Source organism: Dermacentor silvarum, chromosome 3, assembly GCF_013339745.2.
Source record: "Dermacentor silvarum isolate Dsil-2018 chromosome 3, BIME_Dsil_1.4, whole genome shotgun sequence".
In the NCBI taxonomy this organism is placed as follows: Eukaryota; Metazoa; Arthropoda; class Arachnida; order Ixodida; family Ixodidae; genus Dermacentor; species Dermacentor silvarum.
In genome coordinates this window covers 153,050,389-153,066,047 of record NC_051156.1, presented here as the reverse complement: position 1 = coordinate 153,066,047, position 15,659 = coordinate 153,050,389, and the positions used below count along the sequence as shown (strand labels likewise).

Sequence of the window (15,659 nt, the reverse complement as noted above, 5' to 3'; positions counted from 1 at the left end):
AGCATAATGCCGAAGTCGCACCTTCCATTACCGGGGAAACTGTAGCGATGCCTTTTCAGAAATAATAGATCGGGGCTGAAAGCCAAGGCGCTATTGCAGAAATGCCAAGAGAAGCGGTTCTTCACGATGTTCACTGCTTTGAAAGTTTATGCAGATCTGGGGGATTATTTTTCTTGCAGAGTGACTTCCCGGCGGGGAGGCGGAGGCGACGCCGGCGAAAGATGGGCTGCGGGCCGTCGTGCTCGGTTGCGGTGTGGCACCCCGAGAGCTCGGCGAACGACCGCGCGGCGGGAGGTCGCAGCCCACGGGCAGTGCGCGTGTGGCCCGTCCGTCCGGCGGCACGAGTGGGTCCCGACGCCTCGGGCTACCGGTCGTCGCAGGGCCTGGCCCAGGACAGCTGCTGCCACGCTGACGACACTGCGGCCCGGCCGGACTCCGCGTACGAGGCGAGCTCCGTGGCCTTCGAGCTGCCCGACGTTCACTCGCTCCACCCACTCAGAGTCACGGTGAGTGACAGCGACGACCCAAAGGCCCCTCAGCGAGCGAGAGGCATGATGCGGATTGCTATAGTCGTCAGTGCCCTGTGCCCTGTGCCATGATATTATTAATACTTTACTGCTTTCACCTTCGTGATGTTAGCTTAAGTCAAAAGAGGGGACGGACGAAAAGCTAAAGCTGACAAGAAGGGCTTTGATTATCAACGACCTCAGGCCGACCAACTTTTGAACCATCGCTTCCCCCAACAGTATGTTCTAGACACTTCTACAGACAGGTTTTGGTCAGGCTTGGTCGACTTCGACATACAGGCTTGGTCGACTTCGTTATAACGAGATTTAAGTGTATATATAAAGGCATAATCATAAATATCATTAGACATACGTAGTCATAAGGCATACTCATTAAACACCCCTAGAACCTCAAATACACTTACAACGCGTCACGCGTTACAGACAGACGGACGGATACGTTTCTGCGGGAAGTAGCCCTAGAATCCTTACGCATTAAAAAAAAAACGAAAAAGAAACGTGAATAAAGAAATGTCGCAGATTGCTCAACGTGGAAACGTAAGCGTACGTCGTAGTTCAGTTAGTTTTCTTCATATTTGAATTTATCCTGATGATACAAGGTGGGGACGCGGGAGCTAGGATTTGCGGATTACGTCTCATCGCTGCTAAACAAACGAAGGACACGAATCACGAGCATATGAAGAGATCGAAATGCATGAAACGTTGCCGAATTGTGTACACGCCAGCGAAATACTGAACTCAAGTCTGAGCTTGTACGTATTATAAATAAAAGACTGGACTGGACTGGAAAAACTTTATTTAGGTCCTGCAGGACCTAAATTATTCGCTTTGTTGTGCATTACCGATGTATCGGCGCTAAATCTTTTCTAGATTGAACGGTGATGCTTTGACCAAGATGTATATCCTCTAAGGCACTTTAGCAGCAAACGTAAGGCAACGCAGTGAAACGCATGAACTACGCTTTGACGGCAGTGAAGGTTGCGTTGTAATAATGTCTCGAAATTGTGAAAGCGCACGTTTATTCCGTTGGCCTATAATAATGGCCCAGAAGCCTACGTTGGTTCGTATTTTGCGGGAGTATGTCAGGCATGGCGCCGCACACATGGGCACTGGAATGCCCCTGAAACAGGTTTGGCTATGCGACCACACTACTGTGTCAGGGCAGTGTCACGCTCCTGCGGTCACCCCTTGTCACGCACCGGCTGCGAGTGTGTGTGTGGGTGCCGAAAAGCGAAAGGCAAGAAAAAAACAAAAAAAGAATGCGGATAGAACATAAAAGCCGGAGGAGCGCTAGGCTTTTGGCGCCAGTGGCAGCATCGAATCGACGACGTTCGGCTGCCGATCACGTTCGCAGTGCCCGCTGGCCCGGCTCCTCCAAGGGCGTCCATTACTTTGGGGCTGCAGCTGGTCAGCGCTACATGACAGCTCTCATCAGCACTGCGGCGCACCTATTTGTGGGATGGTATACTGAAGACGGCCGACCCGTGCCCGGCCACTGGCGACACCAGTGACCCGATTTCCCCGTTTTTCGCTTGTCGTTTCCCACTGGCATTGATCGGGAAATGTTGGCCTTTTATCCCCTTTGGGGGAAACAGCACACTGCATGGCAGTGCGATTGGCTAGAAGCTCTATTGCGGGTGCGTGTATATGCGCTGTCTGCAACTGTTCTTGCTCATTAAGCTCGCTGGATAACTTAAAATGCGGAGGAAGGTATAAAATGGGAGGGCAAGTTGTGTGTGCAAACCACGGCGTGGCTTTTGTTAGCAGGATTCAGCCGTTAGTGTCGATGCATTAAAATTGTTCGCGCTTCGATTTGTCTTCTTCCGGCCTCGGATAAGAAGTCCACTTGGACGCATCATTTTCTCTCCGTTCATTGTAGATCACCGACACACAAAACAACTTGCGGTTACCTAGAGTACGTTTTATTTTGCAAATTCAGGTAAAGTCTGCAACATGAAACATGGTGGCCACAGATGTGCGAATTCACTGCAGGCCACCGGGTCGGCAGCTTGAATCTTGCTGTTGACATATTTCTATAACGATTTTTTTTCGGTTCCGGATTCTATAGTGGTGTCGGATACCGGGGCCTGTAAAGCACCGGTATCCTGTAAAGCACCCATAAAGCAGTTCGAATGCTATCGCGCTTCTTAAGAAGTAGCGCCATTCAGCCTTAATAGAAACTAGGAAAGGTGGACTGCAAATAACAAATAGTTATTATGGGCGGATAGATTTCTTAATTTGTCACACGCTTACTGGCAATACTGTGGACACGAAATGGCGCTTTGTGCATGTCAAGCAATGCTCGTAGCTGGGCTCAGCGGCGTCTCTGAACCCTGAATGCTCGTCTCTTCCGAGCGCAGAAGACCGCGCTGGAGGACGAACAGGCAATTCGCAACCTGCCGCTGACGGAGCTGTTTGTGGACAGCCACTTCCCACCGGCTGAGTCGTCGCTCTTCACGCACCGTAGGCCGGTGCCTGGCAGGATCACCTGGCTCAGGCCGCATGTACGTATGCAAATGACTCTCTATTCTCTAACGCAATTGTTGCTAACTTAATACTTCCGTTGAAGAAAAAAAATTATATCAATCGCATCGCTGTTTTTGTCTAGCTACATTTTTTTTATTTTAGTCTGAGATATCCGTCTTGGAGGGGTCTTGGAGATATCCGTCTTGGAGGGACATGAACATACATGTTCATGTCCGCATGTATGTTTTTTGCGACTCAGATAAACTGAGCCTGAAAGTCGCAGATGAAGAATATCAAGAGAGGTTCCAACAGAAAACATTCAGCACTGCAAGGGAATTTTACGCACGCACCAAAATACTTCCAATGTGTTGTATATACTCTAATACAGCCCGCTACAGTCACGGTCGCAGGAGTCGCTGATAAACGTAATGTACTTGAACGGCCATAAGAAACGCCACAAACTCATTGTTTTTATTTCATGGCATCTTCACTGCCACTCAAACGGCCAACTCCTGGCCGCCCTTGCAGGAGATGGTCTCCGAACCGCAGCTGCTTGTCAACGGTGTGAGCCGCAACGACATCGTCCAGGCGCCCTCGGCGACTGCTGGTTCCTCTCATCGTGCGCAGCTGTGGCGCAGAGGCCGGACCTCATGCACAGGGTGAGTTCATATAGATCGGTGCAGTGCCGGTTAGGTATACAGGTTTGACCAAGTTGCACCAAGGTATATGAGGTAGCTGCGTGTTTTTTTTTTCTTTTTTGAAAGGCCGAATTGCACCACGACGGCCATGGACCAGCGCTTACCCTCCCGTCCGTCAAAGATTGCTGACGCTGTCGTCACCACATTCAATGAACAGTGCTTATTGTGAGCAACTTTAGAATGGAAAACGAGCGCTGAATTAGTCCGTCAGCGAAATGCCACTTTCGCTCGAAGTCAATCATTTTACCGCCACTAGTCAGCGCTAGTACTTACAACTACCAGCCACTAATAACACATGGTTAAGAATAATCGTGGGGTTCATTGTGAAAATATTTTCACTGCCCGAAATATAATGATTAAAGCTTTCTGTTTTCTGGCTCGGGGCCAGAACAGATCAAGGCCCGTATACACAAAAAGCTCTCACGCTAGCAATGTTAGCAAAACAAAATTGCGGCCAACCCTGACGCTGGGAATTTTATTTCGTGAAGGCGGCTGACCAATGGCCAAGAGCACTTGCGAAAGAAAAGCTTTGTTAATTAGGCATCAGATAATTTGTACTGAGAACTCAGGCCAAGAAGAACAGACAATTAGCGCTATAATAAATAAGTTGCATCATCACCATTGCGCAACGTGTCTTGTCCGCACTCAGCGTATGGCCTCGGAGGTCGTAAACTGTGTGAGAAGGGAAACGGATCGAGGCGTTTTAAGCAATGAGAAAATTGTGTCTCATCCTTACAACGGAGGTAGGACAGCAATATTGCTAGTTGGATAAATGAATGAATTGTGTGTGATGTCGAAGGTGATACAGTGAAAAGGCAAAACAAAGAAAACAGGCAACAGTATTCTGAAGCAAGAGAAGGTGTGACGCTAGAGAAAAGCGCGGATTAAGCACAAACAAAAAAAAAAGAAATACGAAATGAAAGAAGAGTTAGGAAATGCAAGGTCAACGATAGACAGGCTACTACCATTGGTGTCAGTGCAGCGAAAGCACTAATTTTTGCGGGCTATATTTGTATACTTATACCTTTGTCAAAGAAAAAAAAAGTTATCGTAAAGAGCAAAATAGGTCTGCAGGGCCTTACAAAAGCTCTTCTATGGAGCCTGTGCATTCGAAGATGTATTAAAATGAACGTGTGTCATGACACAGTACCAGGTCATAACAATGGATGCCGCGAAACTTAAAGATTAACGGATAAACAAAAATTCGCGTAAAGTTCACTATTAGGCCATTTACTCCCGTGCTATGCATGGTGGCTTGGTTTTAGAGAGGCCTTAGGGTTACGCACTGCGTTTTAGTATAGTAACTCTTAATCGCTGCTACAAAAACAGTGATCCGCGTCACAGCTAGTGCAAAAACAGTAAAAGCAATGGCCTGAAGTAGCATAGAAGCGCGTGGTTTCGTTGCATTTACTGTTGGTATGCTGTGCTGTTGTGACCACGAACGCGGTAACCGCGCATGCGCAGGTGGTTCCCCAAGAGCAGCAGCTGTACGGTTCAGACTACAAGGGTGCGGTGCGCTTCAACCTATGGCGTTTCGGTCGCTGGGTGGTGGTGTACGTGGATGACCTACTGCCCACCAGCGAAGACCGGCTCATCTATTCGCGATGCAGCGACCCACGAGAGTTCTGGGTCGCCCTGCTCGAGAAGGCCTACGCCAAGTGAGGACCCGCGATACTCTTCGGTTCTCCCCTTTTTGGACTACTGTGTGCGCACGGTGCTCAAAAAACGAAATTCAACACATCTGGCGCGTGACCTACGCTCGATGCGTTCTGCAGCTCAGTGGGGAGAAAGGGTCAACTGCGGGTTCAAATGGAGAAGTTGAAAACGCTTGCTTCCTTTAGGTCTATTTCACTTCTGCATGGACACGAAAGAGAATTCGTAATCAGATGAAACATTTACTGGGCCTTGGGAAACGATAAATTGAGAGGGGAGTGTGTGTGTGTGTGTGGGGGGGGGGGGGGGGGGGACAGAAAAACGCGCGCAGTCTTTAGCCAGCCGCGGTGAGCAATACACAAACGTCGAAATTTACCTGTCGTATATCGCCCAAGAATTTGCGCACTCTCAGGGCCGTGTTTCATTTGTTCCTGATTGTACGGTCGCCAGCAATTCAAAAGAAATTTGAACATTTGCCGTCTAGCAAAAGTTGACACTCACTTTAGCATACGGTTAAGAGGATGAAGGTGAAAGCCTGCTTTGCCTTAATTGCCACCAAAGGTCGTGGGTTTGAGTGCCGTAATTAACATCATTTTAATTAAATGTGCCTTAATTAACTACAGCTTATTTACACCAAAGCTCGGAGGATCCACTCCCACCAATGGTGGTGGGTGGCACTATCAATTTTGATGCCACAATTTTCGTGCCGTGACTTTGGCGCCATAAATTTTGGTGCCATACCGCCGCATCACACGGCGCCTAAATTTACCACCCGATATGCCGCAAGCTGCAACACTGTCATTTCCGCTTTGATTTTTGCGAGAGACCAATTTACTTGAAATCCCAATCTTTTTCAATAGTTTGTTCTTGCGCTCGGGGCACGCTACACGCGCAAGGTTATAGACACAAGTGTCGAATGCTTCATGTATTTTTTTATTTTCAACCACAGAAACTATGAAGAAAACATTGAGTACCGACGCTGCCAATGCACCCGCTTCGACGTACATTGTCATTAATATCGAAGTGGTCTGAGCCGAATGGCAGGTCTACCATTTACAGCGGCGAAGATTCTGGGCTTTACCCTTCGTCATCGCAGGAAGAATAAAATCAACACTTACAGACACGCTGTATCAGTTCCAGGGCACGTGAAATATTTCTTAATTTACCTTTTCCTTTCCATGTTCAATCCCTCATTGTCTCTCCCACGTGCAATGTAGCTAACCGGATGTCCATCTGGTGAACTTCCACGCCCTTCCTGGTTTTCTCTCCTCTTTTCAACGTGAAAGTGCATAGGCACGACACAGAGAGGCGCAACAGAGCAAGGTACGCCGGTATCACACATTAGCTCCAATCTTCCGGTGCTGTGCAGGCTGCACGGTAGCTATGAGGCCCTGGAAGGCGGCCAGGCCATGGATGCCATGGTAGACCTGACCAGCGGTCTGGCCGAGCGGTACGACTTGCAGGACGCTCCGGAGAACCTGTTCGGATTTCTGCTCAAGGCCTCTGAACACGGTGCCTTCATCACCTGCTCGCGCAAGGCGAGTGGCTAAAGATTCGCCCTTTTTTTTTGTCCAAGCCGACAGAAAACGGCTAAACACTAGCACCAGTTGTAAGCATTACTAAGCCGTAGTACGAAGACTTCTTACATATACGCAGCCGCATCAGGTCCAAAAAGTTATTGTTACCTCGACGACGCAGGGAATAAACCTGAAACGTTGATGTTCAGGCCGATAGGCCACCAAGTAAAGTCATACTAAAATGAATGACTAATCGTGTATCACGATGCTAGCCAGATCATCTGCATTTTATCATTTCACCGGGAAAATTTAAATACGCGGATATTTATTACGCTTGTACGCATCCCTTAGCAAATTCTTTGTTTACTCCGTCATCTGTATATGACCGAATAAGACTTCGTTATTTCTTTAACACCGCAGCTTCTTCCTTCTTCAGCGTTAAGGATTGTAGATTAGTTTTCGCCCACGAATGTGAACCAGGACGTTTTCCGAAACGAGCCACCTACACGGCACAACCGTAGGGTAACCTTTGGTGGCGCCTAAATGTGCAGGGTGACTGGTGGCTGGCCACGGCGGCTGACCCTAACGGTCTGGTGTCGGGTCACGCGTACACGGTGAGCGCAGTGCGCCGGGTGGAACTGAGCAACGGACATGACGCCTGCCTGCTACGAGTGCGCAACCCTTGGGGGAATGGCATCGAGTGGACCGGTGACTGGAGCGATGCGTACGTGCCATTTCTTACAGAAATAAAGAAGCTGCACGTGTCGCTGTGACCACCTCACGGCCGAATTTGAACGCAGGATGAGACTTATCCCAAGGATTTTGAATGATTCCTGTCAAATTATTTCCACTCTCCTGCCCAGCTCAGGATAGTCGACCAGATATTAACATCCCTGCCTTCTCTCTGATTTCTTTTTGTTTATTTTTTTTCACTTTCATGCGCTAATGAACCCACTTCGTGCTCGGCGTTCTCACCTGATAATTCGCATGGCCCCAGGTTACCTTATAGTAGGATCACGAAAGCATTTACTAAAAGCACACAATAAAGTAGGCTCATCCCATCACCGCTTTGGATCTACACTGCAGCGGCTGATAAAAACGCCGGCATTAGAATCTTGATATCGATACTGCGGGAACACACTTGGTCTTCCAAATAGGAAACGCTTCCACATGGGCTCGAACTATTCGATAGGTATCGCACCTGCTGACAATAGACTTCGAAAGCTTGTAGATGCGTAGACTGAAAAACAAAATCAAAACATTGCGTATTCATGAGATGTGGGCCTTGCCCAAAGCTTCTGAGCAAGATTCTGTGTAACGAGACTTATTCGTGTATCGAAGCCACGAGTTTTTATGTCATTTTATCAATCAATCAATCAATCAGTATAGCGTCATTTAAAAAGCTGATAAAAGGCACAGAAAAGAGTACCTGGTCCAATATAGAAAATTACATATCATTCAACCAAACACATTTTCTCAGCGAACAAGAATTAGTTTAAGACAGCAAGCAATAATTTGTGGAAAAAGAGTTAGGACATTTGATTGACATTCAATTAATTGCTCCAGCAACACTGGGGTAATTAATAAGTTACCAGTTACAGTTGCTTGCTTAGGGTTTAAGGACTATGGCGTTAGGAAAGGAAACATTTGTGTAGGGTAATATTTGTGGCAGTCAAGAGACCATATATCTCAACACCGTGAAGGAGAGTGGTGCGCAGATCATTTAAAGAAATGCTACTAAGGTGATGAACAGAGGCAAAGGTTCGCGTCTAGGAATACGATAACAGATTATTTCATGTAAACACTTCATTTCAACAAGCCCACAAGCCAATTTATGGTTAAGCGTAGCGTTACCGTAACCACTCGCGTGCTACTCGTGCCCTTGCAGGGATCCTCAGTGGTCGCTGGTGGACGCGGAGACAAAGAAGCAGATGGAGTGGCGCCAGCACGGCGACGGCGAGTTCTGGATGAAGTACGAGGACTTCTGCCGCGAGTTCGAGGAGGTTTCCATCTGCACCCTCGGGCCCGACTTCGACGGTGACGGCATACCCGAGAAACCAGGAGAGGTGATGCCCACAGCGACGCGCTCTGTCTACAAACTTTATGATACCACTGGAGGGAAAAGATGTTCAGGCAGAGGAAGCTAAAGCAGCATGCAGTGACGCCGACTGTCTGTTCATGCAGGCTAGACCGCAAATATATTGAACCATGGAGTTATGAAATTACTAAAATTTTACTAAAGTTTACTAAAATTAATTTCTAGGACTTTACTTGCCAAAATCGCGATCTTTCTTTAACGTGTACCCTAATATAAGTGCGCGAGAGTTCATGCATTACAATTTAGTCCCCGCGGACGGAACCGAACCCGCGTCTTCGAGCTGAGCAGTTCGACACCATAGACACTGGGTTGGCAAACTGTGTTAGCACTAGGATAGCCACTCGAATAGCCACTGGGTTACACAGTGGCTATCCTAGTGGCTATCCTAGTGGCTAACACAGTTTGCCACTGATAACCCAGTGGCAAATTTTAAATTTATGCGATTGCGCAGCAACGTTGAAAGTTTCGGGGCTGCTGCAAGGCTGAATTTTTGCTTTGAGTACTATGGCAGGGGCTGTTGGCTACGGACAATTGTTTTTTTCGGTGATCTGCCGCTCCAAAATTTTGTGGACACAATTACTAAGGGTCAGATGGCAGCACAGACAAGAGCACGTCACTGGGAACAGCTTTTTGAGAAAAAGTGCTAAAGCTTGCTAACCTTAACTTCGGGGTTAGGTTTGTTTGTTGTTTGTTTGTGGTTAGGTCTGTTGTTTGTTTAAGGTTAGGTAACCTCAACTTTGAGGTTTGAGGTTAACCGTAACTTTGAGGTTAGGTTTGTGACGATCATCTGGGAAGAATGTAGAAGAGCGCGCATAATAAGGTTTAGGGGCGCCTATAAGAACCGTATAAGTGATCAAGATTAATCCGGTGGTCTTCACTGCGGCATCTCACAGCCCGTGGTACAGGCTGGGGGGCGCTAACTCTCAGTACGTTTACAGAAATAATACCCGTTACTTTGGATGGCGCTATCAGGTACGTGCAATTCGTGGCGTGTGGGTCGACGGCGTCAACTCGGGTGGATCAAGGAACAACCTGAGCTCGTTCAGCAGTAATCCGCAGTACCTGTTGTCAATCAGGCCCTCACCAGGGGACCGAGGTGAGTTACCTGTTGTATTTGTTAACTTGAGCAAATGTAACATTTTATGATAAGAGGCAGCTGAAGGTCAGGCTGCCTATACATATATATATACATATATATAACATCAATAACAAAGTGTCTGTCGGAAAAAAAAAGTCCGATTGTAGTTTGCGCACAGTAGGGGAGAGGACGCCTACACTATGCACCGGCCTCCTATCTCGCGCAATAGTGACACTGGTGACGCAACATGAGAGAGGTTCGCAACAAGATGGTGGCTTGAAATGATTAGCAGGGGTGAACGACGGAAGGTCGCTGAAGCCAATGTTTCGACGAAAAGACGTGTCTTCGTCAAGGCGATAACTGCTTCTCTTAGCGTTTCCATAGGCCTACCTCACCCTCCCCCTTCCTAAGTGAGGGAGGAGGAGGTGGGAAACAGGCCGATGCCACACAATAAAGGGAAGTAAACGTGTTCAAAAAGAAAAAAAAAGAGACTACCCCATCCTTAGGTCTGTGTCTGCCAAGAATGCGTAAATATAAAGAAAGTTAGAAAATCTGTGAAGCTGTTGGATAACATATGGTATCTCATTTTCATGGCAATTTGATGTGGTATCTCAAGTTTTATGTCAGATTTTATGGTTTTATTACACGGTACCGCGTAATAAAAAAATTGCCTGTTATATAAGCCACATACCAAACTACCGAAAAATGTGGAAGAAATTAAAACCAAAGGAAACATCTAAGACGACGTTGAATATCATGCACCATCCCATAAGTACTTCTCTGTGTTTTAGAAATTACTATGACCCGACTAATTTTCTTTGGTCATTCATTACGTTTCGACGCAGAACACAAGTGGACACCCTGTGACTAATTATTGAGCCAATTCCGTGATATATAACCTATTTGTCTGTCTGACCGACGGACGCGAAAGCGTGGTGGGCTAGGCAAAAAAATATGCTTCTCTTTAAAACGGCTCATTTGGCTTTGTTTACAGTGCTTACCTATAACTTCTTTTGTTGTTGTACTCAAAATGTGGTATTTTATAATCATCTTCATGTTCATGTATGACCCGACGGTCAGCGAACCCTTACGTTGTTCGTCAGGCATTATGGCCAGGTTTCTAAACACAGATCATGCGGGCATAGTTTCGCGATTGGTGTGACTGATTAGCTCTGGGGCCATTTGAGGATTTTTATGGGTTCAAAATTGGTGCAGTCACTGTGTCGTGGACGCAGGTGATGCAGCAGCGGCCGATGACGTCACGGCGAGCGTCGTGGTGGCACTGATGCAGGTGCACCCACCTCATAACGCATTCATCACTCGGAACCGGCTGCGAATGCATCAGATAGGATTCGTCATCTATCAAGTGAGTCATCTCTTCCGGTGGCAATGCAGCCTGTGCTCAAATTCTCTTCTCGCTGATCCATTTGTAACATATACCGTAAAAAACGACAATCATCCAGAATCTTAGCACACCACATTTCCTTATTGGAAAATTTCATCTGAAATATCGTAGGGCTACATTTATATCAAGTTATCAAGGCTACATATTTCACTAGTGAATACTTCAAGGTAAATTAAGTGCAGTACGTATGGCACAGAAAGGACCCGAAAACACGTAACAAGTGAACGTAAAGAATACACAGAAGAAACGTTTTCGCGCTTCGTTACATTTTTTTTTTTTTACGTTCACGAGTTCTTTGTCCACGACCTTCAGTGTCATACGCAGCGTGCTTTACCACAGAAAGAAAATGTGAGAACACAAAGGATCATCACCGTGCTAATTAATGTGCAACTGCAAGGTTTCGGGAACGGGGATTGAAGCCAACGAGATCAACAGTGCTCAACCACAACTAAGATAACTCCACACTGAACTACGTAAGATGCCATTCTTTGACCGGTAGTTCGCTCATAAATGTCAGTCTTCAGATTAGTTCAATGACATTCTCCTCAGGATACGTTTATTTCATACCCGGTCATCAGTCTCACTGGTGTGAGCGAGTAGACAGTGGATTGCCGAGAGTTCGGCCTCCTGGTCATGGAATGATCGTTCTGTCCCTGATGCGCGTTACGGAAGTTGGTGAATGTTTTGAGACCTTGAAGCTAACTTAGTTTGCTGAGCACATATTAGAGATGAAGGAGGGCTAGCGAGGAAGAAAGAACTCCGTGGACACCTAAGCACTTCTTATGAGTTGTTAATGCGAAAGCATCAATGTCCACTTGAACGCCGCTGAAAGTTCCTCCGACTTATGAACTACTCGCGGGCAAGTGAGCTTGTCGAGACGCTCGGCGCGTTTTGCTTTGGCCTTGCCGAGGCGCAGTTAGAACGCAGGCGAGAGCTTGCGCACATTTTTTTGTCCAGCGGCCGTGCTTGTTTATCCAGCGGCCGTGGCTTGCGCGACAAGGAACGCTCGAATAACACAGCCAGCGGCCGTGACCCCGTGACACAGCTTCCCAGAGCAAGAGCGAGGGAGATTTCGCGTTACGACGACGCTCTCTCCCTTCACGCAATACCTGGCGCGCTACTCAGGTGTTCCGTTTCGCCAACTCTGCTCCTTCGAGGCGCTCTCGTGCCGTGTTGTCGCAGCCAATCTCCCTCGAAGCGCGCTCGGGACGTGGCGTCACAGCCAATGGGAATTTAGGTGCTGCTGCGGATGCGGGACGATTGGTTTTTCGCTCAATGAGCCATTTCACACTTTCGCCGCAGATCATGGCCGCAGATCATGGCGCATATCATGGCGGTTCTGGGTCAAGCGCTTTGTTCAGCAACTCAGTTTTCTAAACCGCACCTTACGTTGAATGGCAGAAGAGTGTGGCTCCATTGGCACCAATATATGTGAACACTTCCGAGGATAGCGAACCCACTGACTCGAGACGCGCTTATAGTTTTGTACTTCATAGCTCGCAGTAATAGACACAAAGAAGATATTAGACGAGTTTCTTTCTAGCAAGCGGATTTTGTGGGCATGGGTCATGATGTCGCCACCTTAGTATCGGCCCACAGAGGACAGCGGAAGCGCCTAATTCGTTTCACGGCACTTTGTTGTGGTTGGATACATGGCACCTAGAGGACTAGAATTTGTCGCTCTATGTATTTCCACTTAATCCTACGTTTTTTTTTAGAATTCGCGACTTGGGACGTGAGGATTGCTGTCGTGGGCTTCAAAAGATACTGCAAACTCGCCTCTGATGAATCATGTTACAAGGATTGTTCTCTATTGTTCAAAAGTGGAACTGTCTCATCTGTAATTGAACCCAGAAGATTGAACCCCTTACAGAATAATTGGAAGTGTAAATACACGAGCAGTAGTCATAAAAAGAAAGTGAGAGAAACAGAGACGGTAAATTGGTTGCAAAGGGTGGAAAGAAAAGAGATCATGGAGCGAAAACACCACAAAAAATCAGGAGGGAGAGTTGTTATGATAACGCAAAGCAGAGTGCCTTGCTATATTGGGCTTGAGCTGTAGGGATGCCTGTGGACAATAACATACCGAATCAATATGCACCACAGTAAGAGACATGTGGTGCTGTGAAAAAGACGCCCGGCAACGACTAGGCACATCGTAATGGAAGGCCAAGATGTTCACCCAGCAAGACCCGCAAGGACTGTTCAGCTTCTAGAAGCGTTGAGGTTCAAAGACGGGGGAGGATGAACCAGTAATCAGTCGAGATAAGCAACAGACGATTAGTATATCGGTGAGAAAATGAAAATCAGAGAAAAGATTGATAGAATTGGTGTCATCGCAAGCGCAGGTAATGGTGCAATATAGTCAGAGAGGTTTTTAAAGTGGAAACTTAAGATCAACAGCAGATTGGCAAAAGCCTGGATAACGATATATGCAGTAAAACCTGATTAAATTAAACAGGGTAGGTGACTATTTGTCCCTTACCCCGTTTGAAAGAGGATGAAAATAAGCATTAGTATCACTATCACTGGTGGTGGAACCCACTGATTGCGTCAGAAGTATCGTGGAACTTTGACCACGGTGCGGTGAAGCCTTGCCTTTCCTTTCTGTGATTTAGTGGCGGCTCGGGTTTTTGCCGCCACGTAGCGTTAGAAACATGGCGTTTGACATCTCGACGTTTGCCAGTGTATACTTAGAAAGCCTGCGAGCACTCGAGCTTCGGAGTGGGGCATAGTAGTTTTAAGCCATAATGCTATAAAACATCCTTTATACCTAAATGTCATGTAGGAAGCATGAACTTCAGACGCCAAAGTGGTTCGGCGAGATAGAGCAAAACTCCTAGCGCGCGCCACAGCTAACAATTAAACATTCGCATTAATACTCAAACCGTCCTGTGAGTTTTGTTATTATTCCCAATGATGTTCTCTTTCACGTTATGCTATTTTTGCGCTGTCTTCATTATGTTGTAGACTTGAAGTGCTGCAGAATAAGGACTACGCTATTAAACACTTATTCTGGTTGCTATTCTTGTGGACGTGCACTTGTAGCATTTGTCTGTGAGTGCTTTAAAATACCACGAACCTCCAAGTGAACGAATGAAGTTAGCTCACAGACGATATTTACTGCACGGTATTTCTAGAGCATGACAGTAAAATGTGCACTTGCGAGGAAACTGAGCATAGCGGTCGGAATATTCTTTATTCTTATCCTGACGCAGGCGTTGGACCAGTTCCGGCGCTTATCGCTCGACCACTTTGCGCGCACACCGGACGTGGCCAACTCCGGGCCTACATCAACTACCGTGAGGTGTTCGGCCGCTTCGAGCTGCGCCCGGGTCACTACGTCATCATACCGGCCACCTTCGACCCACACTGTCCCGGAGCGTTCATGATAAGGGTGTACGCCAGCAGCCCCTTCCAACTGAGGTGAACGCAATGTGGCCTTAGTTTTTAGCAATGAATGGTGTGGCAGCAGCTTCTGAATGTAGGAAGCCACCACATTCAATATATACTAGCGAACATGCGCGTGCAACCTTTGTCAAAAGAAAGAAGCCACTGTTGCCCACAAGGCTCACTCTGGCTCCGGGATTTAGATGACCGCCGGTTGCATTCGTCGCGCTCAAAATTTTTGGAGAGTTAGCTGCATTACCGTCCTTCCCCTCTAGAGTTTTCAAGCGCTATGATTTTTTTTACGAGAGTGACACGGAGTAGTGTGAAGCCCAATTTTGTAATGATTTGAGTCTCTTTGATTCTATTTTACTATTATCGTAAGGAGGTGAGGCACACCTCGGACAATAGGGAGTTTTAGCTTCTCCATAAACGCGTTTCCCTTTGCTGAACACTGGTTTACCGGAGACGTATACGCATGGAGGATGGAAATAAACTATAAAAAGCATTACCTCACGCATCCAGCAATGGAAAGCGAATTATGAGTGAACCATTCCCTTCGCTATTTCCTTCGCAGTATTGACCCAACACGTGGCCTCTCCGACTCAGGTTATTGGCCGGGAATGTTTCGTTCCTGGTAGTTTTTTAATGGCCGGTCCTGTTCGGCTGCCCTGACATAGTTCTGCTTGCATAGCGGGTGCACTAAAGCCTACCGCGTGCTCTGACGTGAAGATCATCCGTTGAACCAACACGTTTGGCTTGAATCGTGTTTCGCAATGCTTATCCTAATTCTTTCCTTCCTCCTGCGAAAATGGGAGTGACTGGCTGGC

General features: G+C 47.1%; 1 protein-coding gene across 1 annotated transcript; it reads left to right on the top strand.

The window, feature by feature from the left end:
- Nucleotides 1-221: 221 nt before the first annotated feature.
- LOC119444912 (calpain-B-like) lies at nt 222-14,872 on the top strand. Its single transcript, XM_037709250.1, is given in 12 exon segments — nt 222-506; nt 2,888-3,031; nt 3,522-3,576; nt 3,579-3,652; nt 5,156-5,349; nt 6,714-6,882; nt 7,413-7,585; nt 8,750-8,927; nt 9,932-10,055; nt 11,273-11,403; nt 14,661-14,727; nt 14,730-14,872. Coding segments are annotated over 12 exon segments (1,737 nt in total).
- The last annotated feature ends 787 nt before the right edge of the window (nt 14,873-15,659 follow it).